The sequence below is a fragment of the Accipiter gentilis genome, chromosome 28 (assembly GCF_929443795.1).
Source record: "Accipiter gentilis chromosome 28, bAccGen1.1, whole genome shotgun sequence".
Taxonomy (NCBI): Eukaryota; Metazoa; Chordata; class Aves; order Accipitriformes; family Accipitridae; genus Astur; species Astur gentilis.
This window is the reverse complement of record NC_064907.1, coordinates 11428562-11454227: the sequence shown is the minus strand read 5'-3', so window position 1 is coordinate 11454227 and position 25666 is coordinate 11428562. Positions and strand designations below refer to the sequence as shown.

Here is a 25666-nt window from a genome sequence, read left to right as displayed (position 1 = left end):
GCACAGTACTATACCTACAGCTGCAGGAGTGCCAAAGATGAAAAACGCGACTGCTTTTATCTCAAGAGATGCCAATGACAGACCGAGCCAAAAGCTTCGCCTTCTGTACGCCGTTCTTCTCAACGGTTAACTCTAGGTGGTGCCATCAGAAAAGTCACAGGCACTTCCCAGCGTTCTCTGCAACATTTCCATTATTAGAACTCCTAGTAACAGCGATTATATACCAGGATCCTAGAGCACTAGGTGCTGCAGAAACACTGAACAAAGAATAACCCGAGTGTAGCAATTGCTAGCGGATAATGGTACTTCAGAGAGCAAATTTTGGAATAATAGCGCTAAATAAATATTTAAACTTTTTGCCGTACTGCAGCCAATACCTTGTCTGACCCAAAACATTCCACACTTAATTAGTTCCTGCAGATTCTTTCAGATAACAGATAAAGTTCAAGGTGGAATTTGTGTGGCAGAATGCTTGTATTACAACATACTTTATGGCTTTTATAATAAGGCAAATGCGCAGATAAGGAAAAGGTTTGTAATTATCTCTCTGAATAGCTGCAAGGCAATCTCTTATATTAAAGGAAATGGGAGGAGACTCGATAGACGTGCTGGTTCTGCATTCTTTCTTTTTGGTTAATGTGGTTCAGTAAGTCACTTTCTGTGTAATTTTATTTTTGCCTCGTGTACAACTATAGACACTGCTCAGACTGTGGGATAAACAAGAATTAATGATTTTTGGATACTGTAATTTTAGGGGTTTCTTAATTACTGTCTTTATGTTGGAATCTTAGTCCTGTGGTATCCAGCTGCAAATTTTGTGCGTATGTAGGGACATACAGTGCCCTGGATGTGGGGTTTTGTGCGAGAAGTTGAGAGGCGTTCATCACGCCGGGTTATTCTACCTGGCAGTGAGGTTTGACACCTTCCCCAAGCCTTTTCTATCCGCCTCGGGGCTTCTGCTGGCAGCAGCCGCCTCCAGAACCACAGGTGCGGCAGCACGAAGCGATCACCTCCTGAGGAGAAGGCATCTCCCCCGGCTCCGAACCACGCTTCCCACCCTGCCGAGGAGAAGGGAGCACGTCCCTAGCCCACACGCTTCCCTCTCACCTCCAACGAGACGGCTACTCTGCTTTAGAAAGTGATACGATTTTTCCACGTAAAACCAGGAAAATCTTTATCCAGAAATAGCATATACGCAGCACTTGCTATTTGCAGGCAGCCTCCTAAGGAAAGGATTGTGTGATCGTGCCACGCAGAGCCGGCACCCGCTCGGTGCGGGGAAAAGAGCCGATGAGCGGTGGAGGCGGGTGGAAGAGGAAACGCGAACGGAGGAAGCTTGCTTTCTTCAGAAACTGCTTGGGTTTCGCTCTGGGGAAGTCCCAAGGCCGCACAACGCAGGAGAGGGGAAGCTGCCGTCGGAGACACGAACCCTCTACACCGAGGGACAAACCAGGCGGGGGCGGGCGCCGGAGGGCGGCCTGCACCGAGACGCCGCTGCCACCTCCCCGGGGCCCACGGGGCTCCCCCCGATACCCCCCCCCGGGGCCGGGCCGGGCCCGGCGCTGCCGCTACGCCGTCCCTTCCCCCGGCCAGGCGGGACCCTTGCGAGCGCCTCAGCCGCGCGCCCGCCGGCGCCCCGCCCCGCGCGGCGGCCGGAGCCTGCCAGTCTGGGCGCGTGGGAGGGCGGGCGCGGGCATCTACCTGCCTACAAGCCCGCCCGCCCCGCCGGCCCAGCTCCCCACAACCTCCGCCTCCAGCCCTCGGCCCCACGTGACGGCCGGCAGCCAATCGCCGGCGGAAAGGGAGCGGAGGCGGGAGGGAGGTCGCGGAGGCGCGGCCAATCCCCTCCCCGCTTTCCCCGCGCGCGCTTGCGCCCTACCTGCTGGAGCCCGGCGGCGGCGGCGGCGGCGGCGGCGGTGACCGGGCCGGGCGGGCCCCGCCCCTTCCCCGAGCCCCGCCCCTTCCCGGCGCTCCCGCCCCTCCCGCGGCTCCCGCTCGGCGGCGGCAGGTGAGGATGAGGCTGAGGCTGAGGCTGGGCGCGCGCCCCCGCGTCGGCGGCGCTGGCGGCCGCCGGGGCTGAGGTCGCTGCCATGGCTGTGCCCGGCGCCGGGGCGGCGGCCGCCGGTGGGGGTCCGTGCCCGCTGTGGACGGCGCTGTACGACTACGAGGCGAGCGGCGAGGACGAGCTGAGCCTGCGGCGGGGGGACGTGGTGGAGGTGCTGTCGCAGGACGCGGCCGTGTCCGGCGACGACGGCTGGTGGGCGGGGAAGATCCGCCACCGCCTCGGCATCTTCCCCGCCAACTACGTGACCCGCCAGCCCCGCGGCGGGGCGGCGGGGGGTAGCGGCGGCGGCGGCGGCAGCGGGCGGGGGGACCCCGCGGGGAGCCTGACGGAGATCGACTTCCAGCACCTGGAGCTGCAGGAGATCATCGGCGTGGGGGGCTTCGGCAAGGTGTACCGGGCTACCTGGCGGGGCCGCGAGGTGGCCGTGAAGGCGGCGCGGCAGGACCCCGACGAGGACATCACGGCCACGGCGGAGAGCGTGCGGCAGGAGGCCAAGCTCTTCTCCATGCTGAGGCACCCCAACATCATCGCCCTGCACGGGGTCTGCCTGCGGGAGCCCAACCTCTGCCTCGTCATGGAGTTCGCCCGCGGCGGCTCCCTCAACAGGGCCCTGGCCGCCGCCGCCGCCCCCGGGGCCGGGGCCGCCCGCGGGGGCCGCCGCATCCCCCCGCACATCCTGGTGAACTGGGCGGTGCAGATCGCCCGCGGCATGCTCTACCTGCACGACCAGGCCATCGTCCCCATCCTGCACCGGGACCTCAAGTCGAGCAACAGTGAGTCCCGACCGGGGTGGGGGTGGGTGAGGAGGGGGCTGCGGGGGGGGGGTCCCCGTCCCTCTGCCGCGGCCGGGCTGCCCGCCTCAGGCTGCCCGCCTCAGGGCCGATTGGGCCCGGCGGGGGCCCGGCTCTCTGAGGGAAACGGGCGGCCGGGCCTGGACGGGCACGGTGGGTGCGGGAGTCCTGTTTCACCGGGAGATGGGTGTCGCAACTCGGGCACCCTCTGCCAGAAGCTCGGGCTGGCGGCAGGTTCGTTGCCGTGGCTGGTTACGGACTCGTGGAAAGGTAGGGAGGGGAGGGTTTACCTGCAACGCGGAGCAAAGTCCTGTCCTGTCCTCTCGGGCGGGAGCTCGCTTAAAAGCGAAGCGGGATAAAATCCTGCGCGCAGCCACGGTTGCGAATCCTCAAGGCTTCTTTTGCTCTGAGGCGTTGTGCAGTCCTAGCTTTCAAAAGTTACAGTAAACACTGTAACCTTTGCTTGTGAAGGAAAGGTTTAATAAGGGTATCGCTTCTGTTTCACTGCCGAACAATCATAGGTGTTTCTGGTTTACGTTGCGTGCGTTTAGCATTGCTAAAATTCACCCGCTTGGCAAACGTCGAGCCAGAAAAGGCAGTAGCTTAAAAACAGTAGAAACTCTTGTGCGGTTGCCAGATTTGCTTTCTGCCGTTGGCGTGGACAAAAGCACCTGAAAGAGTGAGGGAGTTGCTCAATTCGTGCTTAGTGGATCCCTGGACCATCTGTCAATGCAAGAGCATCTCACATTTTGGCAGTTGTGGTGTTGGAAGGCTGGCTTACTAGAATAGAGGTGTTTATGACTTGCTGTTATAGTTGTGTTTTGAATTGGTGACCTGAAAGTGGAAATCCATGTGCTTCCATAACTGTCTGAAGCCATCTTGACTCTCTTTCCTTTTTGTTCTGAGTGTGCCAAATGTGCAGCAATATGTTACTTTTTTTTTCCCCCCTCCAGTTAGGAGTCCTTAAGTAGTCCAGCAGAAATAAAAAAGCTTCATTCAAGTTTGAAGCATTTTGTTTAAAAGGCCTTTGCAGCATGTCTTGAAGGTCATCATGCATGGGTTGTTAAGACAAGGCTCAGTCATGGGACTGTTCCTGAGAACACTTTCACTATTTGATAAAGAAAGGACCTAGCTCAGCTATGTTTGTGGTTCTATTTGTAGCACAAGATGATGAACTCTTGGAACGTACCTTTAGGGTCATGGCCAACACTTTAACTTCTAGCCAGTTGTCTGTAGGCAGCTTGTGCCCTCCTAGTTTGCTGCTGTGTTCAGAGTGAGCTGCTGTACCTTGAGTATTTAGCAGCTTAGACAAAGTGGGTTGCTGCACGCTAGCATCCTAAGATGACAATGGCAAAGTCTCTATCTGAAATGAATTTGTAACCCTGTGGTTTAGCACGGCACCTAGAGCTGAGGTGGTTACTGCCATGAACTGATTACCGTTATCATCTCTGCATACGTGGATAATGGCAGAGCATTCTAAAACTATGCTTTTGTTTATAACCTCAGCATATGTGCCTATTCACTGCTTTCATTACTAACTCCTGTTGCACATGCGCTTAACTTTAGCTGCTTAATTTTCTCACGCGTATTTCTTAGTGAAGTTTGAAGACAGTATTGAATATGCTAGAGTTATGTCTCTGAATCATTCAACTAAATGATAACATTGGGAGGCAACGGCGTGCTAGTGGTACAATATACTACGGTAATTAAGTTCAACAACATGAATTTAAAATGACTGCAATCATGACAGTATCCCCTGTTCTGTTAACTCATCTGTTCATTGAAGATTTCACTTCATTCTTTTACTATAGTCTTTTCCAGTCTTACACAGTGGGAGTGAAAAGCTGCCAGGGTTGACTGATTGACTTGCTTGGTGTGGATAGTAACAGTTCGGCAGCAGCTGTAGCTGCAGACAGGGATCTGGCAGCACCCGTTCCTCCACTGCTCATCGGCACTTTCCATGGACTGCTGCTAATGGTGGTGGTTCGGTGCTCTCCATTAAGCAACTCTAGGTAGTATATGAATGTATCCATTTTGTGCTAGCTTAGTTATTTTCATAAAGAAGGAATTTTTCTTCCTTGGACAGCAAATTAGAAAAATGACTGCCCTTAACGTGGCACGGTAAGGAACGCTCCCCAAACTATTTCCCTAGCAAATAGGCAGGAATTAATTTTTCCAGTCAGGGGAAGGGAGCCCCTTCCACCAGTATATTTGATCCAGAAAGTATATGTGCTTCGGCTTGTGGTTGGCAGGCGATAGGCAAAGCAAGCATCTCAAAGGCAAGTGTGTTATTTCTCTCCAAGTGATCTTACGGAGTTGGGATCTACAGCACAGCGTATCTAGTGCGCTTTTGCTGATGTCAAATTGACATGACCGGAGAGAAGGTACCACAAGCAGAAAAGCCATGACAGCAGTAGGGGTTTATTAACAGCAATCACCATGTAGGTTTGTATGCACAAGTTTCCTTGGGCTCCTTTTTGGAGGTGGGGAAAGGTTTTTGTTACTGCCAAAGCAAGAAAAGGGGAATATAGATATGCAAATGTTTTCTATATTGGGAAGAAAAAATAACAGACTTGGTTGTGAGGTCTGAACAAGGAAGTAACTTGAGTTTTGTTGGTAGCAGAGTTTCTTCAATTCTGGAGTCCATATAAAGTAAGCTTAATATTTAAAGGTTATTCAGAAATAGACAAAACAGAGGTGTAAGGAACACTTTTAGCTTTAGATTTGTGTGATAAAATGAAACATAGTAACCATGGCCTCTAATGTTGATTTGCCAATTGTGGGTGCTTTGTAAAACTGTGTGCAGGTGACATGGTGAGAAGTTTCTCTGAAAAAGAACATGGTCTATTTTAGGAATAATTTCCTCATAAGAAGTTCTTATGTTCTTAGATATACTTTATAGATTAAGGAGATAATCTAAAATTAAGGATTAAGAGGTGCACTCTACCCATCTAAAACCTGAAGAAAAAAAATTCAAAGAAAATTTGAAGTTTTTCAAACCATCATGGATAGTCAAAGAATTCTGAATTAAATGATACTTTGACTGAAAAGCAGATCTCTTAAAAATTGTGAAAATACTTGAACATTCATTCTTAACTGTATGTCCTGGGTACAATCTTAGCCTTGATTAAGTGTGCCAGCTGATGATGAAAAAGTTGAGTTTTACTGAAAATAAAACCCAAGACTTCATCTGCAAGACTGGACACTAATAGTTACATGTGTCCTTTTAGCACATCTGAACTGTTTTGCTGACTCTTTGAAAGGGCAGCTTTTTTTCTCTGGGGGAATCAAATTGCTTTCTGCTGGGCAGGAACACCCCATTAGTTATGAGACCTGTGGTTGTTTAAGTGGTGCAGCCTTTCCTGATTCTTTTTTAGTAGTTTGAAGAAAGCTAGTAATATGTTCAGATAGAGTATGGAAGGTTTTTACTCTTTTACTCTCTGAAGTCTAGCATAGAGAAAGCAGAGTTTCATGTGCCTGGGATTGATTTCAGACTGTGCAGTACTTCTGCCTTAAAAAAAACAAAACAAACAAACAAAAAAAACCCCAAAAAACCCCCCAAAAAACCCGCACTTTATCTCTAGTGCAGCAGCTTTGCATGCTTGTTAGGAAACGTTACCAAAAGTTCTGAATGTCTTGCTTATGGCATAGACCCATCCATGAATACAAAGTAAAGCACAAAGTTGATTGTGTGTAGATTATGTGTACGAACACAATACTGATAAAGTACTTTGTACTCATTTGTTGTAGGTGGGTATGCGAGTAGGGTTCAGTTTGCTATGGCTTTCACCGGGTCCTTGACACCCCAGGATCCTTTGCAGCCCTCTGCTCTCTGAAGTCTGTTAAGTTTAAAACTTTTCGAAATCGTCACGGTCAGCTGAAGTTTCAAGGATTGTGGGATAAGGCCATGGATGTGACAATGCTAATGAGAGCAATACTTGAAACCTGAAGGAATCAAACATACAAGAGAACAGTGAAACTGCAATTGGACAATCCACTCCAATGTGACATTCTTCAAACTAGTCTCATGAAAAACAGTCAGAAAATAGAAATCCTTTGGGTTTCAAACCTCAAAAGGAAGTGTGATGTGGTTTGACAGAACTGTTGAATCAGTTGCTTTTGATGAGGGAAGGTGTCCTGGAGTTTGAGAAAAGCAAGAACAAATTACCTCTGGTTTTTTGCTCTCACAGGTTATTTGCAGCAGAATTGCTCAAGTTAAGCTGTTAAACACCTTTACAATAAGATGGATAGGTTTTCAAGAACTCATAAAAACTATTTTCCCTCTAACTTTTCCTCCTAGCAACTTCATGCTAGCTGTTCAGGGAGAGGAAGAGAAAAGCTTTACTCTAGTTTCTATTTGCCATTTCCTGAACTGATTTTGTTTATTCTGAAATCACTTGGGTGCATAATTTGTCTCTTGACACTGTTTTGAAGGGGGAAGACTTGCTCACATCACAAGTAGAGCTGTAAGGATTACTTATATGTTATTAAATGTTTGAAATGCAGGATCTTCCAATGTACAGTTACCAAGAAAATTCAAAATGAAATTTTATTACAGTTATCTCTGGTAGTTTTGAGGAAGAAGAGCGAGATGGCTTTTCAGCAGATTTAAGCTTCAACCTAACTGTGGAAATAAAGTTCCAAAATGTCCTCTAATGGCAGCAAAGCTTGGAGTTGTTCCTGTCAATTGCACTGTGCCAATTACTGCTCAGTTGTTATATTGTGACAAAACTAAAAAACCTGATTTTCTATGGGTATGTATTCTGCATCTCCCTCCCATCCTCTCAGTGCTCTAATTCCTGGAACTTCTGCTCTTCCGTTCCCTTCCACATCTCCAGTGTCCCTGCTGGGCTAAGCCTGGCTGTTCCAACATATCCACCTCCAGTACTGGGTGACTCCTGCACCTCCTATAGCTGTAATTGGTTTGAAACTGGTTGTATTGCCTGACTAGCTGCTAAGCTCCTACTGGCTGGCCTCTCTGAGGTCTGGAGGGGAATGAACTTCTTTTTCTGGCAGAACTATCTGAAGTTCCTCTTCTGTAAGGCAACTGACTTTCATGAAGCCCATAGGAACCATATGTCTGAGAACATGGTATCTCTTCGGCTAATGTCAGTCAGATAAAATAGTGGGGCCAGAAGTTACTTAGCAGTTTAAAATTCTTACACTGTAGTTTCCATGCTGTGTTCATATGGGAAGTCATGGTACTTAGATGCTTTGCACTATTGTTAATTACTTAAATTGCATGAAGCTAGAAACTGTTCCAGGTACACCAGTTTCTTATCCCATCTCTCTGAGTGGCAGTAACCCTGCCTTGTGCTTTGCTGTAAAGATAATGCTGCTGCATTACAACATGAGAACCGGTCATACATCCTGAAGCATCTGGAAGTGTATAGCAGGAAGGAGCTCTAGTTTTAACAACCTTGTCCACTTAGTATTCACTAAAAAACCACCAAAAACCCAAAATCAAACCACCCTCATGCAAACTGTGGTAGGATTGCAGAATTTCCTCAATTTTGGAAGCAGCATCTCTTTTGAAGGTTATGTTCTATTAAAAGTTAGCGTGCCATTGAATTCTAGTAAATTTTTCTTTTGAATATAGTTATGTCACATGAAAATGTTATCCTTTGTTTCATAAAACAGTAATTTGTTTCATTATTTGATGTGTACTTATACTTTGTAGATAGGGATTTAATTTTCTTAGAGACCCTGAAGGCTGGTTGGATTCTGTGGGAGCAGCAAATGCTTAGCAGCCTTGAGCTAGTGTATCTTTTTTCCAGTTCATCAAAGGAAATGTTTTGTGTTATGCCTGTTACTTGCTGGATATAAATATGTTGTATATTTTGTGTTCAGAAAGGGTTGGTGGAATTCAAGAAAGAACGATTTTGAGTAACTGCTGCGGTTGTCTCAATCTGCAGTAGATATAACTAGCACTAAAATGTAGTAGAGGCTAACTTCCAGCTGAAGGATGTGTTTCAGCATTTAAAATTAATATTCAGGAACTTAATGATTTGAATACAATATCTGTCAAATGAAGTTTTGTGAACTACTAATCTGTAGCACAATATTCATTTGTACAGTTTGTAAGCTTCCAAAGGAGGAGTAACATGCAGCGGTTATTTTATTTGCAGATGAAGACTTAACTGCAATAGCCATTTATTTGACCTCAATCTACTATCTTTTAAATTTGCTACCATTTGATGTTTTTCTGTATCTCAACTCTGAGCATTAACAGGTAGAAAAAAACCTGCTTGTTAATTTAGAACAAATTCCCTCAGACTTAACAAGGCTCCAGTATATTTGCGTGTAGTCCTTAACGCTGAAAACAAGATTGTATGCTGAAACACTAGCTAAATGTAATATAATTAATTTAAAACCCACGAACTTTTAATACCCATATTTATACCTAATTTTTAATACAGACTTTCATTTTAGTGTTTCCCCAACTGTGTCCATCTGACAAGTGTAGAGTTGTTCTTTATTTGGTGTTGCAACTCTGCATCTTTAACAGGTAGGATTATTAATTCAAGAATAATGTTACTTTGATCTTTTTTTGGATCTTACTTGGTTCTTCATGTCTGTCTTCTCTCCCTGTCTTTGTTCTCTTTCTCATTGTAGGACACCAAGTGATCTGGTTTACAGCTGTTGGAAGGTTTTTTTCCTTTTTTTTCCTGTTCCATGTTGGACTCTTTCCTAGCAAGTTTCTACAAGAGGCTTGTTTGCACCAAGGTTTCTGGTGACCTCTTCATGCCCAACATATGGGGGGGTTACATTCTAGTCTGTATGTCACATTTGCTGACAGTCTTTTCTGAAAGAGAGTTCTGTTTTGGGGTAGCACTATAAATTGAAGTGTAGGACTTTGGATTAGAGTTTTTGTAATATTTGAATATTAAAGAAGACTTCAAGCATTACTTGGCTCAATTTTTTAAATTTTTTTTTAAAGTTGGTGCCCTAAGGATATAGTCGCATACCTACCTGCCTCTGAAAATTGCACTGAGCAAGCAACCCATTTCCATAGAAGTCCGTGGAAAAACAGGCAGCCAAACACCTCCTGTTAGCTGTTAAGATACTTCTACAATTTTGTTCGTTTCTTTAAACAGTGAGAAATAAGTTTAACTGCTGACCATAACACTTGTGAAATAAGATATTGTACTTAAATAAACAGAATGCAAAATGGGATTGGGATTTTGGCATTGATAGTGCTAGCCTAGTATTAGAAAAATTTCAGATATAACTGAGTTTTCAGATACAAATTATTTTGTACCCCCTATTGGGACTGCAAACACAGTGCATGCCTTTGGACCCTCTTACCAAATACTAAAAGTTCCATTAAAAAGTTATGTTCTGTAACCTCAAAGGAGTAGAGAATTAACACATCATTGAGCTGTATTTGGATATTGAATGCTGTTTTGTGGTTTCTTTGACCTTAGAAGAGAATGGCTTTTTGTTTGCAGCCTGTAAGTTTTCTTATCACTAAGTATAAACTTTCTTCTAAACATGCTTCACTGTTTCAAGTTCTCAAACACGATGGCCTTGTACAGTGAACATTTGCAAGGAATGTTTGTGGCATGAGTGATTTCTGTCCTTGAATTTTTATTTCTGATGATCTCTTAAAATTTAAAACGTTGAAATTCATCCCAATGACCTTCAGGAATAATGCTTCTAGAAAGTGCAGCAATTTTTTTTATTTTAGAGCTTTGGGTTTGGGTAGTTTGGGTTTTTTTGTTAGAGGCAGAATTATGGCACTGAAGTCAACAAAAATGTAGATAATACCTATAGATAAAAATAGATAAAATATATTAAATACCAAATGACTTGCCTGGATAATAGTAGCAGTAACAAAATAACAACTGGTGTCATAAATTTACATTCCTGGATTGACAGTTTAAAACTAATTTCACCATTTTTACCTTGCCTGACCATGTTACTGAGAGCTTACCTCAAATCAGTAACTGAAAGTAAGTGGATGTTTAAATTTTGGCCCACTTACTGCATCTTAAAGTCATGGGTTTTATATGGTAAGATGGAAAAGTTAGGTATTTGTATAATGTCACCACAGAAGTATTCTTCCTTCTTGGAGCTTCCTGCCAAGTTTAACCTTTTTTTTTTTTTTTTTTTTTTTTTTTTGGCAGGGCCGGGGGGGGGGTCATAGCTCCAGTTAAATCAGACCTAGACATGCCAGTGTTGGCTATATAATCACGCTTTGTTCTCTTCATAGTGACTAAAATCTGTGTTTTGGCAGGTGTGCTATTAACTTGGAGCTGATAAGCCGGCCCTCCCTCTCAAAAATGCAAGAGTAACTGCTTCATTGCTGTGGTTCATTATGGGACAAATTAACCCTTGGAACTGGTTATATTTTAGTTCTAAACATTTAGGCAGTTTTGTGATTTCTGTTAGGATTAGATGCCACTGTTCTTCCTGAAACTACTTCTGTTTATTTCCTCCTGTGTTATGTAAAAAGGAAAAAAATGTACTTTTAAACTCATTACTGAATCTTGTGCTAATTATTGAGTCAAAAAAGCAGGTTTTCCCTTCCATTTTCTCCTCCCAAGAGAAAGAGAGCACTGCCAAGTTTGCAGAGTTCTCATTTCAAAATAAGTGCTTTGCCTTTGCTATTAAAGAAGATTAGAGTTCTTGGAAATGCACAGTCCTCAGGGGCTTCAGCTACTGAAGAAACTGCAAGGATGGAATGCAGGAATCCTTCTACCCCATAGAGTATATTAAAAACTGTGATTGTTTTTTTTCTTTCTGTATTCCTCCCACGTTTTGTATTTTTTTAAAAAAGGGGGCTCAAAAATTCGGTCTGTTTTGCGTTGGTTTGGGTTTTTTCCTGCTTTGTTTTGGAATGGGTTGTTTGGCAAAAATTGTTTTAAAGCAATAAGGCTGTTTTAAAATTCTGTTTAAAAGAAACTGACGACCTAAGTCAGAATTCTTTCTGGAGTGTGACCTGTTAATAGGTTACATACATAGAAATGATAGTAAAGGAGCTCCATGTTAGCTGATGAGGTTCTAAGGGAGCTCAATGACTAAACTTCACTAAGCATCTACAACCAGAATTTGTTTGGATTCAGAGCAGTAGGCATATTCAAAGGGACGGAGATAATTTTTTTGTCTTCAGTTTATTCAACTGGTTCTTTTCAATAGTAAATTTCATCAAAGATGATTTTATAATGGAAAAAAGTAGCAAAGCTGGATTCTATCTTTACATCTCTGACTAAAACTAGATGTAAAAGGGCTACCTCTGTTAATTCTGAAATGTTGCTTGACTTCTCACTTACTGCGGCAGGTGATGTGTGGCTTCATTTACAAGCTAGCTGCGTGATGTGGCTTCCCCACCCATCCCCAGGCACAGGTTATCCCCCCTCCCACGTGTCAGCAGGATCTACTCATCTCTGCCTTGCACGGTCAGTAGGTCTGGGTTAAATCAGCTGAGGGACCCAGCAGAAAACTACTCTAAGCTGTTTTATTTGCAGGCTTAATTTTCTGCTGAGCTCTCTGGCTAGTTGAGTCTCCTAAGACTACCCAGTTGCTAGACTTGGGGGTGGTGGTGGGGGAGTGGAAAAGCTGTGGGGATGAGGGGCTATAACTGGAGAGGAGATTAAGATAAGTATTTTAGTGACAGCAAGCTCTTACGGCCTTGGTTGTGGCATCAGCCTACACCCTTGTACTTGAGTTCGGTTAGTAAGTCACCTTTAAAGGTAGAATGTGTTTTTAATTTTTTATGTATGTATCTATATATTTATATTAAGCTTTTCTAAACTTTATTTAATTTTGAAGGGGTTTTTTTGTGCATTAAATATTCTAATTTCAACACATCAAATGCACCTTGATATGGATCAGAAAAAGTAAAGCAACAAGGAAGTACGTAATTGCTGAGTGTAATATGTTATGATCAGGAAAAGTATGTCAACTATGTAAATAGTTGTGTGTATTCAGAAGCCGTGTATTCTCCTGATTAGCTTGAAATATCAAATTGCATCAAGTCGTTCTATTTACTTCAAAAAGAGAACAAATTATAAATCCAAAACAAATTTGAATGAAATACTCTTGGCTTTTAAATTAAATCTTGAAAAAGTGATTTGACTAATGATAGGTAAGTTAATTTGTTAGTTCTGAAGGAAGGTAACCTCTGTCAAGTCTTGCCCCTGGATGCCATTTTTGAGGTGATTAATATGTTTTCTGAAAGTTTCTGTTGGAGGAAACTGATGCATTATACGTTGGCTAAGACTCCTTTTGCAGTTTGAATATAATGGCTGTAGTTTGCCTTGCATTTTGGTTTTTTAGGAATAGGAAGAAGTTCCTTAAAAAAAATAAATTGCTATTTCATAACAAAGGTTATGTTCTTTAAGGAATGAATACACAGCCACTTTGTTCTGTAGAGTTTGAAACTAGAAGAATATCTTGGTCAGGAATGACTGATTCACCACCTAACTATTATTACTAGTTGTTCTTAGCATTTCTTTCTAATCTACCTGCATTTTGGTTGCTGTTTTTATTGCATAGCTGTGTTTTAAAAACTAATAGCAAGCAAAGAAGAAAGACCTTAAAAGAAAGTAACTGCTGTTTGAAATAAGTACGGAAGTTCCTGCTGCATAACTGAGTGTTTTGAGTTTTAAAGCTAAGTTTGTGTTGACTGATTTCCATGTAATTGTAAATGATGGAGGAATTGCTGTAATAAGGTAACTTTTCTTAAATGTAGTATTTAAATAGGAGAACTAAGCTTAATATTTTATTAAACAGAGAACTTGAGAATGTTTAGTGTACAGTCTGCTTTTGATTTTTTGCTGATGCAATATCCAAATCCTGCATTTTTCAGAGTTTACTAATGATTTACTGTTTAAATGATGATTATTTGAATGCCTAATTATAAATGCTTGCTACCTCTGGTACTTCCTCTTAAGGCACAATAGAAATTTCTGTTTTGCATTACAGAACTATCTGAATAGCAAGTGAAGCACAAATGACAGGCAGTAAAGTAACTTGCAGCATCTGCAGCCTGTGCCAATAACTTGTTAAAACTGCTTCTTTCTCTCAAGTTTCCATTTGCCCAAAGTTGCTTTAATAATGGTTATTAAAGAAGTGAAGGGGAAGAAGAAAATGGTGATGCAAGGTGTGTTGAAGCTTTTGAAATCTCTCATCCCTCTTTCTCTCTCTTTTCCCTTCGTTTTCTCCGGATAATCGGATGACTCCCTGTCATTCTCATGTTTTGGTCATTTTCTTGTGCCACATGTCCCGCTATGGGATGTGCTTTTCTTATGAGGTTGGTGTGTATTTGTCAACTCATGCTGTCAAGGACTTTTTGTGTCAAGTCTTGTCTTGTTTTGGCTTTCCAATTGGGAACACTTTGTCCAGGCTTTTTTTTAATATATCTTGGCTCCTATGAGGTAGGATTTTTTCATTTTTTTAATGCTAGATGTTTTTAGGCAAATACATTTAAGAACAAACTGTTGCTTTCAATTTAGTGTGAAAATTAAGAAATGGTTATATGCCTGCTGTAAAGGGATGTAGATGATAGAAGAGCACAGTATCCCTATAATAAAAAGCAGAGAAATGTCTCCTGCGTATGTAATCGGTGTTTAAAGAATGAAATTCTCTTGCTGATGGTGAGGTCTAAACTTAATCTGGTGAGATAATCACAATCTGACAGATAGTGGCTACGGAGATAACAGTTGTTATCCTGAGAACCCGTAGGAGAAAAGCAAGGTATTTAAGCAGTGGTGCTGTATAGGCAAATGTATCATCTCTTGCATGTATTGAATGTGTTCTGATCAGTTAATGTTTTCACTGTGATCGTTAATTTGTGGTTTAAACGCTTAATGTTTTCAGTGTGATAGTTAATTTGCAGTTTAAAATCTGGGCATGGCTTTTATAAGCAGTGTTGAAATTTTGATTTCTAATTACAATTGGAACAAAACAACAGCTCCAAATAATGGAGGTTGGTCTCTTAATGTTGACAAGGTATTGTGTTTCGTTAACTGTATATGCAACTTTTAATAACTTTTTTTTTTCCTGCCTGTTAGTTCCCAGGTAAAGATACAAGGTTGCCCTGCTGGTTTTGCTGTGTGTTGATTTAGTGAATTAACAGGAACCAGATTCACTTGCAAACAGTTAGAGAGGGAACAGATTGGGTGAGTGGGGGGGGGGGGGGGTGGATGGCAGTAGCAGCGTTGTCTGAACAATCTCTATTTGCAAGTAGAGGTATATAGTATAACATCTTTCTTTTCTTTCTGTTATTCTCTAAGAATGACTTTATCAGTTGTGGTAAATGTAGTGGGCACGTAGGCAGTCTTACCTATAGTTATAGTAACTTAAATATCTATGCTATTAGATAGCTTATATTTGTGAAAACCATGATAGTCAGCTATTTAGAAAACTGTAGATAAGGTAGCAAGAATCAGTTGGTGGCAAGTAACTTAGCTGAGAAAATATGGTTGCTTAACGTTTTGGTTTTAGTAGCAGCAAAATAGAGAATATAAAGAGGGTATAGTAGAAGGCATAAAGAAGATAGGAGGGATATAACAGACTTGAGTATTTCAGGATGATATTTTTAAATTTTAAGCCGTAAAAGATAGCTTGAATTCAGTACGTGTAAACTATTAAAAAAGGTGTTCAATCCTTTGACTTGGCTTCTCTTAGAATATCTTGTTTACTCAGCTGATTTAAATGGCTAATAACTGAAAATGCTGGAGTGCATTATGAAATAAAACTCATTTTAACTGCACAAAGTCTTTGGATTTCAAGAAACTTATCAAATGAAATATTGTATTAAATGGGGACTTTGAGATAGATAAGGTTGGAGAAATATAATCTATATGTATTTAGTAACAAAAAGAAAACTAAGACTGTAGGAAATAACCTGCATTAAAAGAGTAGCACTGAAGAGCGTAGTGCTAGGTGGAGGTTTCCTGGGTGTGCTGTCAACTCAAAGGTCTGTCCAGGCTTCCCTTAGGCGTGCTGTAAATGCTGTTTCTTAAGCTACATGAATTTTAAGAAACAAAAAGGAGAGAAGCTGAGGCAAGAATGTGAGCCTTTTATTTAAAATTGTGCTTTAAACAAAATGCTTGCAATTTAAATTCATACTTCCATTTCTTCTCTAGCTTAGTCCTGAAGGTAGCACTGGGGGCGTAGTTCTGGACCCGTCTGAATTTAGTAGAGCAGGCATGCACCCCGGGAATCTGATTTGTCTAAGTGTGCTCTTTTCTATTATTTCTTGACCGGTTACAGCCCATCTGTCCATATCCAGGCTCGCACTTCATTTTTTCTTTTCCCCAATAAAATTTCAAGCCAAGCTCACAAGAAAAGGCAGTGGAGTAGAGAAGGAAGCTCTTGTCCAAATCTGGCCAAACCTGGATTGCCACTTTATGCATCTCTAACCTGAGCTGCTGCAGTTGAGGTCTTCTTACCTTTTGCTCTCTGTAGCTCAAAGCAAATGTTACTGCCAGAGGGGAGAGTTTGGAGATGGAGTGGTAGAAAAGGAATGGCACAGGAAAAGGAGGGGGTTCTGGGAGCATTTGGGTGGGATTTTGCTGGGACTTCTGCCTCCTTTTCAAGCCTAAATTCTGTGCCATTCCTGACTAAGAGCAGCTTGTATGGGAATAGTAGTGGTTCGGCAGGGAGATGTTGCTGGTTCTGTTTTAATTAGAGGAACGCAGACTTGGGAAGTACCGGCTGGCTCAGCAGGTCCGGTTCCGTTGTACTCTTGGGCAACTGTGTGATAGATTATAGGTTTTGAAAGTGTGCCGAACATCTTATCTGCACACTGTTACACCATGAAATACTTGCAGTGTGCCATAAGATTAGTAGGAAAAGACTCCAGCTGTAACTATGATAATGCAGAAAGCAGGAAAGATTAATAGCATTGCTATTTTAGGAACCATTAGGTTTGACAGGAGTGTATGTTGGATTTTATGACTTTTTTGAGGAGTAAACTGTACTTTAAACTGCAGAGGAGGGCCAAAAGGGGGATGGGAGCAAAGAGGCAGTATCTTGAAATCTCATATGACTCCCCACCCTGGTAGCTCCAGATGTAGAACTGAGCTCAATCACAAGCATGCATGTAAGATGGGTCAGCCAGGGCACCTAGGAGAATATTTTATTGGTAAGAGCACTGATGCTGTAGGTCTGCGTCCTGTTTCTAGATATGGCTAACTTCTGTTCTCATAACTTCTCTCAACCTGTGTTTACCCTAGCAAAAAAGACAAGGTCTTCTGATTTTATCTAAATAAAAGACATTACAGGATCTTAACTATTCTACTTCCATTTTCTGCATCTGCTTCAGTTTAAGTTCCTGTTGTTGAACACATATGTGTAGTTCTAGTTGACCAGTATTTCATATGAGATCTTGTGCTTTGTACAATTCTATTGATACTTCCCTGTTTCTACTAAAAAATGCCTTTTTTAGTACCTTTTAGAATTGCATGAGCTACTTGCGCAATTACATGTAGCTGCTGTTTTGGTTTTCCTTCTGTTAGCCAGAATAGCCAGCCTTTTTTTCTTCCTTCACCTCTGCTTTATAGCTGTAGCTTTTATGATTGATCCCTTCCAACTTTGCGTGTTTTCTAGTGTGACGATCTGGTCTTCCTCAGAATGGGCAGTATCATCTGACTATGCTATCAGCTCTTGAAATGCACCTTGTATTTTTACTCTGATTGCGAACTGGCATGTGAAACAAGCCTTCTTCCTAATAAGGAAGGGATGAATCTTCTTTATCCTGATAATTTGTCTCCTAAGATTTTCCTTTATGCAACTGCTGTATGGAATTCTTTGATTAATCCTTATTCTGTCTGTATGATTAAACTTCCTGAAAAGTACTTGCATCTGCTCAAGTCTGCTATCTTACTGCTTTCTAAGAAACCATCTATCAGGACAAAATGGGATTAGTGTGACATGAGCTATTTGTAATGTAACTCTGTCACAATTTTATGGTTTTTATTCACACTTTTTACATCATTAGCCCTGCTCTGAGTAGGGGGATTGACATCTTGAGGTCTGTTCCAACATAAATTATTTCATAATTCTATGAGCTACTTCCTTCAGTGAGTTAGGGTGAGTAATAGTTGTATTTCCAAGTTATTTTTAGTTACACTAGACAGCTGAAGAGTGTGAGGGGTTTTTTTTTTTGTTTGTTTTTATGGTTAAATAGCAGTATCTTTGTTACGCTTGCTGCACTGTCAAAAGTGTCCTGAATTTTTAAGATATGCACAGTATCATCTCCACCAGTTTCAATACCACTTTACCACATAGGATTTCTATGTTTTCATTTTTCTCTCAGACTTAAGGATTTTTTGGCTCTTATCTTCAACTTGCTGATTTGTATTTAATGGAATTATTGAAAATAACATCCAATAACATCTCTTTGTTCCCCAGCTGTAAATGGTTCTGGGCATGCGCTGTCTCTTATATTCAAGCAGTGCCTGGTATATGGCACCCTAACCTCTGCTGCTAAGATGTTAATAAATTTACTTCCCCCTTGACCTCATTGCAGAAATGTAGAGTCACAAAGGGAGGTGTGCTAAGCTCAGAATTGAGTTGAAAATGGTGTTGCCAGTAGGAATCACATACAGCCTTAAAATATTTAGTCAAATGTTTATTTCTGGCTGTAGTACACGCAATATTTGGGTAACAGTCTAAGGTGAAGTTCTATGTTAGTTTGATGCAAAGTAATGTTCTCGCATCCAACTTAGTCTCCTTCTCTTCGATTTTGAATCATTCTGAAACAGTCATAGTCTCTGGTTTTGCTTATGTCAAAATAAATGAAGCGGACATAGGATTTTCCTGCACTTGTGCATTCCTAACCTAATTCCAGGTTTTTTGGTAGGTATGAATTTATTTTCAAATTGGCTTTGTACTTTTAAATATTTTGGGCCATGTTTGCCATAAGTAAAGCAGTAATGTACGTATGAACTTTACTCTTTGTGGAAAATAAAGTCTGAAAAATGTTAAAGTAAACCAAAAAGTGCTAAACTGGCTCTTATCCAACTTAACATTGCAGGTGTATTGGAGCCTGAAAAGGCAATTTAAAGGATTTGAAAAAGAAGTAAGTGGGGGCTGAGTGAACAGGGTAAGCACGAGATTGTAAAATGACTTCTCACAGGTTAGCAGCCAGCAAGGGCCGGGAAGCTGTGGAAGTGGCAGAAGGATGCTATAGTAAAGGTTGCTAGGCTACTGCAAGGGAAGCATTTACGGAGCACTCCTCAGCTATGCTGAGCATTTTTACTACCAAGCTGCTAAGTAATCTGTGTATAGTGTTGCTGTTTTCTTGGCTTCTGTCTGGAAAGGGAAGTTTGAACTGCTAAGAAACGTTGTCCCTTTGTAGGATGAAACTTGGTCACATGCCAGTTATTACCTTTTGCGAGACTGACTGTTTTTGGTTTCGGTCACATTGACTGACAAGGAATGTCAGGAATTCTGCTGAACATGTTTGAAATGGAATAGCAAACAATAGGTCTTTGATTCAAGTATAAAAATATAAAAACTCTTGCATGAATTTAACTTGTTCTGGTGGCGCTGACTGGTGAGCTCTTGGTTTGTCTGTACCATTTTGGCCTACTCTGTGTTAAGAAGTGTGGGTTCTCTTATTTTCATCTGGATTTTATGTCATTTTTGAAATGTTTGTGAGAGTGTAATTAACCTATACCAGTAAAAATTATTTCTTGCAATTGCAAATGCAAAGTCATCAGTTTTTCCTCAGTAAGGGAATGTAATTCTTCATTTGCTTTTTTATTAATGGGTTCCCTGTACTGTGTTTTGCCATATGTATAATTGGAAAACACATGTGTTTATGATTCTTCTTACCTGTAATTTAACCTTTGATCTTTGTCCCAGGAGATCATTTTAACAGAAAGTTAAAGCTAACAGTTACTACCACAGACAGTGACAGTGGAACTGAATATGGAATTAAAATTATGGTGTGTTAATAATGAGTCCTTTGCATCTGTTGTCTTTCTCCTTGTGAGCTCTAACACAATAACCCAGTTCTCTTTTAACACTATTTTGTGAAGGTGTATTACAACTCTGCCAATACTGTTGCGTTACAAACAAGTCAGACGCTGAATACACACTGTAGGATGCAACAGCAAAAAAAGGTAATTTACTCTTTAACATCCGTGAAGGTGCAGTGGATATAACATAACATGGACTTGACCCAAGTCCAGTGTCCTGTTGCCAGTTGGGGACTCCTAAGGCAAGCTACCTCCCCTGGTATATAGTCTCCCAACTTGTACTGATTTGTGGCCTGGGGATTTCTTGAACTTACCCAATTTTCTGATATAAATGCTCTTTATGAATGTCTTATGTGGATTTGTGTAGGTGCTTTTTAAATCTATGTAAAAAAAATAGTATTCACATACTATGCCAAGAATTCCAAAGTTCACCTACCTGTGTGTTGTGTGAACAACTGCCACGTGTTTGATTCTTATCTGCTAATTTCACTCAGTGATGTCCGTTTCTTGTGTTGAGAAACCGTGAACAATTGTTACCTATAGCTTTCTTCATTCCCTAGGTGGTGTTACAGATTCTGTTCTCAGATTTATTTATTTATTTATTTTTCCCTGGAGGAAGACTCCTTGTCTATTAACCATTACTTGTAGCTGTGGATGTGCTATTTTGAGCACTCTGGTTGTGTCCTTCTCTGTGCCTCTTTCAGTTCTGTTATATACTTTTTGAGATGAGTAGGAGCCAGTATTGGGTGTAGTATTAAGGACGGATTTTATACAGTGACATAATGTGTTTGTTTTCCAAGTCTTTTATAAGAATTCTTAATATTTGTTTTTGTTTTACTACTACTGCTATTTTTATTACTTCAGAATCTCGTTCCAAAGTGAATACCTTTTTCACAACCTGTCATCTGTGGGTTGTTAGGATTCTGGGCTTTCTTAAAGTTATGTGCTTTACTTTACATCTCTTTACAGTGGATTTCTTGTGCTAGTTTAATATCTACTCACACAGTTGCATAAAGAACTCATGACACTGTAGGTGTTTCTTGCTTTTATAGGTTAGAATAGCTTAGAATTATCAAAAACTTTTTTCATGTTTATAGAAATTGCAATAATATTTTTACAGTTAAAGTATGCATTTATTTGTGCAGTACAAGTTGTATGTGAAATTAATAACAGGACTGGATAGTTTGATTTGATTCCCATTGCATTAATTTACAAACTTAATCTTTTGCAGTTTTGTTGCTAGAGAAGATGGAACATGATGACATTTGTAATAAAACTCTGAAGATTACAGACTTTGGTCTGGCTAGAGAGTGGCACAGAACGACCAAAATGAGTGCAGCAGGAACTTACGCATGGATGGCTCCAGAAGTTATAAAGTCCTCCATGTTTTCTAAAGGAAGTGATATCTGGAGGTAAGAAGTTTGCCTGCTGAAGACCATGTTCAGTAGAACTATGTTGAGGTTTTTGAATGAATTTTTATTTAAACTTTTTTCATGGTTTCCTAGGTTATTGTCTTAATGTATGGCAAGTATAGCTGTTCTAAGAAACATACCCATTTCTCAGCATTTACTTCATTTGATCTACTTTAGTTATTCATGACTTACAAATTGGGGGAGGGAGAGGGGAAAATAACAGAAAAACTTTTTTTTTTTTTTTTAAGAAAGCAAGATCTCATTAAGAGAAGCCTTTAAAATATCTATTGGTTAAGATACCAAAGTATTTTATCTGGAGTCTTAATATAAACAGACATATGCTTTTGATACATTAACATATGATTGATCTTGTATTGGTATGTTTACTTTATATCAGATGTCTGAAAAGTCTCATTCTGCATAAAGAAACTGGACCGGCCAGTTATTACCGTATACGTCTGTTAAATAAAAATAAGCTGCAAACCAGAACTTTGCCAAATGTTAAATTAGTACTGGTTTTAGGAATCTAGAATGTGATCATGTGTAAAAGTGAACATCAGATCTAAGCTTTTACATTTATAGAGATTTTGCTTCCAGTAGCTGGAGTGAAGAGAGTGTATTCAGCACAAAATTGTTTTAACTTGCTCTCTAATTTTAAAAGTGGGGAACTTCATATGTTAAATTTGTGCATTTCTTGTTAAAGACATTATTGTGTATCATATAAATAATATGGCTCACAATACTGATGCTATTTTTGAGTGGTGTAGTGTGGGATATATGTATTGTAGAAAGGTAATTTAAACTTTAGTTTTAATTTAGTTCTGTTTTGTGAGTAGGGAAAAGCAGTGATTGCACAATAGGCTCTAAAAGCTGCTGTGCCTCACCCTGAAAAGTCTACATTTCCTTTCTTTTTGAAATGTTTTCTCTCTGAAGGATCCAAGATAGCTATTTGGGGAAGGAGGGGAGGACTTCAGTCTGTTTTCTCATGCCTTCCTTTATGCATGTTCTGTGTTGTATAATGCTTAAATAGGGTCCTATTTTGCTTAGATGCTTGATGTTCTACAGCATGAAGTAATACTTTTTGGTATTCTCAGGATGATTCTATATCTGTTTTGTGACACCCATTTGTCTTGTGTCTGGAACTGATTTTCAGCATTTTGTTTACATCACTTTGAGTTGATGCCCAGTTGAGAAACATCTTTGGCTTCATTCTTTTTTTCCATTCTTTCTTTCTTTTTTTCTTTAATTTTTTTTTCTTTTGCGGGGTGGAGGTTGGGTGTAGGCGTTTCCCTAATCAGCTGTATTCCATGCTTAATTACAGGTCCTGTCCAGTCTTGTTGCTGTGATTTTAGGTATCTGAGGGGGTATGCTTTGGTGCAATTATTTTATATTCTGCTGCAACATTAGTTTACATTTTTGGAACCTACAGTATTTCTCTTCTTCGCCTTCTCTCCTGCACGCCTCTCTTGTAAAAATGTAAGTATTTAGCTCAATGATGGACATCTACCAGGAGAGGTTTTTAAAGTAGAAAGGCTGTGTTGTACAGTATAGTTTCGACCTTCTTGGCTTCTAAGATTTTCTGCTTACTGCACCTTGATCTATTCTATTGCTTATCTTTACTCTTTCTTTAAAAGAGAAGCAAATAAAGAATACCCTGATTATACACTGATTATAGGAGTGGGTTTTTTTGTGTTAAAAATCATTCAGGTTACAAATTTAAGTATGGGTCTAAGACAAGATCACAGTATATTTCAGGAAAGTTCTAAACTTCAGTTACACTCGGCACTCAGTGTATGTCTCCAAAAGAAATCTGCAGACCTCATTGCGGGGTGGGAGGGGAGAGCAGTTGAGGCTGCACAAGTATACTCACACTTGCAGCTAGTCTTCCAGAATCAGCAAGTGCTCAGAAATGTTGTGGGAGTATTTTCATGCAGAGAGGCTGCATGTTCTCAGGTGTCATCCTAGATAGCAGAACTGGTGCTTTCCAGGCCCTACATGGGTATCCTTTTGCTTCCCAAACGAGTTATAACTACTGCATTTATAATTCTTTGGCATATGCTTCCAAATTCCCAAACAAGAATTCCAGTCTTTCAGTCCTACCCTTCCATTGGTCATCACACATTTCTTAGTGGTATGTCAGTCTTGGTTTTGTGTATGGAGCCTGAAGTGCAAATATGCCCACAGAATTCCAAGTGCTGATGGTGTGCTTTAGCAGTGGTCTTTACAGTAACACGTGCATCCATTGTACGAGCTCTTGGCAAGGCTGGGAAGCACTTACTGTACAGCAGAACTAGCAGCTGCTTTTGTCTGGCACATTTGTATAATTTTGAAGTGATTCATGTAGCAATCTTGGTAACCTCTGCTTTAGAAGATGGATTGTAGAGTAAAATAAACTTTGAGAACTCTAATTACCTTCATTTTTATCAGCTTTTAAAATATGTAAAACCAGCGAGTTATTGCTGGAATGAGATATAGTAAGGCTTAAATCACATTTGACAGCAGGAGAGTAGTTTTTAATAATGAAAGTACTTAAAAGGACATCTTTTTAGAAGTGTATTAGTTTTTGTGGATTAAAAATGTGTAATTCAAACATATTATACCTGTATTTTTGGCCTTTTGCTGAAGGTGGAAAAGGACGTGGCTTGTGCTCTTTTAAAAAAAGCTCCTTCTTAGAAGCTCTGACTGTACATAGGACAACTGTACATGGACTGGTGAAATTTAATACACAAAGTAGCTGCTTCTATAGTTGAGAGAGTTAATAAGTAGTAGTTTTCCTAGATAATGATAGATTAGTACCTCCCCAAAACTCCAGTGTGGCAGGACTAGAATGTCTTTAGGGTTCCTCCCCACAGTTTTCCCCCCACAGCACTGGCTTTTGATGCTTTATATTAAGACCACTTACATTAAAAGAGGTGCTTCCAGGCTATTACTGTGTTGGTCTGTTTAAAATTTTACAACCACCCTCTTGGCACTGTTGACCACTTGGGATTAAAGGCTTGAATTGTAAATATAACTAAAACTAATAGTGTGACACAACTTTTTAGGAAAGATTATTTCTTTTTAGTTAAATGTATTGTTCTGCTTAAACTTCAGAGTTCCTGCTAAAATATATACAGAATAGTCTGAACAAGGGAATTCCTTGAAATAAGAACAGTCTACGCTTGCTGAGAGATCATGACATTATTTTTATGCTTTCCCTGAGCACACAGATGAGATGTAGTTCAGTAGAATTCCTCCGTCACGCACAATATGTGTATGTACCACAGGAAGTGTTGTACTCATTGTCAGAAGTACCACTGATTTAAAGCAAAATTGGAATTCATTATTTTATCCTTCTTTGAGTATACAAGCAAGTGCAGAGATTAGACTAGAAAAAACTGGGAGGAAATTATTAAGAAGTCCAAGACTTTCCTTTTTTACTCTATTTTCTTTTTTTGGGTGAATAGACTGTATTCCTCAGCTTTTGATTAATTGTTAGTGCTATAAATTCATTACTGTTCTAAGATTTTATGATAGGCAAAACTTCTTGGGTAAACAGAATGTAGATAAACAAAACACTGCTGATATTTGTGCTTGATACTGCGTAGTTTGCTGTTTTAGTATTTATTAAAGTGATGTTGTAAGGTCTTGCATAATGCTGAATGACTTTTTTTCTCATTAAGGAGAGAGTGATAGAAAAACTTAACTAGTGTGTGTTCTCCCTGTCATAGCTGCTGTAGTTCAGGTGGTATTTCTAGTACTAAGGGGTACTTAATAAGTGAAGGGGTACTTAATAAGTGAAGGGGTACTTAATAAGGGAAGGGGTACATAGCCCTTACACCCCCACCCCCCCCACCCCCACCCCAGTGCTGTATGCATTTCTCCTCATGTAGGAGAGTTCAATCCAGTCCTGCAAAACTTGCAGGTAGTTTCTTCACACGCCTGGAGAGAAAGGGGCAAGAGTAATACTTTGTATTCTGGTTTATTCCCTCTGCCTGCTCACTTTACTATTCAAAAGCAGCAATAGGTTGTCTGTTATGTCCTTGTTCTACAGACAGTGGTTCCCTGACAGGAAGAGAAGAAGGGCAGGGAACAAACACAGTCATAAAGTCCACTTTAGGCTTATATTCTAAAAGGAAAAATTCCTGCTTCCACAAAAATGACTGTGGAAGCTATCCATTTCAGTGGTGGTGGAATAGGAGCTCTAGAGCAACAGCAGTGAGAGTGCCGTCCCATCCCTTTGTAGGCCCTTGGATCATTTGAGCAAGACAAGCATTGGGCATACAGACCCAAAGAAGGTAAAAGCAAAACCCAGCTCTTCTTCTAGAGTGGAGAGTATAGCACAAATTCTTATGGTTAATGTTGCTGCGATAGGAATTCATATGATTCTCGATTTCTGTACCTGATGCTGAGAAAAAAATCTCTTCGTACCACCATGTTTCACTGGAGACAGTGTTGTTTTTTTGGGGGGGTTGGGGGTTT

General features: G+C 40.9%; 1 protein-coding gene across 2 annotated transcripts in view; it reads left to right on the top strand.

Annotated features, from left to right (window-relative positions):
* Positions 1-2016: 2016 nt before the first annotated feature.
* The window catches only part of MAP3K21 (mitogen-activated protein kinase kinase kinase 21), a 43022-nt gene continuing 19372 nt past the window's right edge, over positions 2017-25666 (top strand). For both annotated transcript variants that reach the window (XM_049830556.1, XM_049830555.1), the window contains exons 1-2: positions 2017-2838; positions 21025-21205. In XM_049830556.1, the coding sequence (XP_049686513.1) occupies positions 2091-2838; positions 21025-21205 (929 nt within the window). In that variant the 5' untranslated portion in view covers positions 2017-2090. The remainder of the gene's footprint in view (positions 2839-21024; positions 21206-25666) is intronic.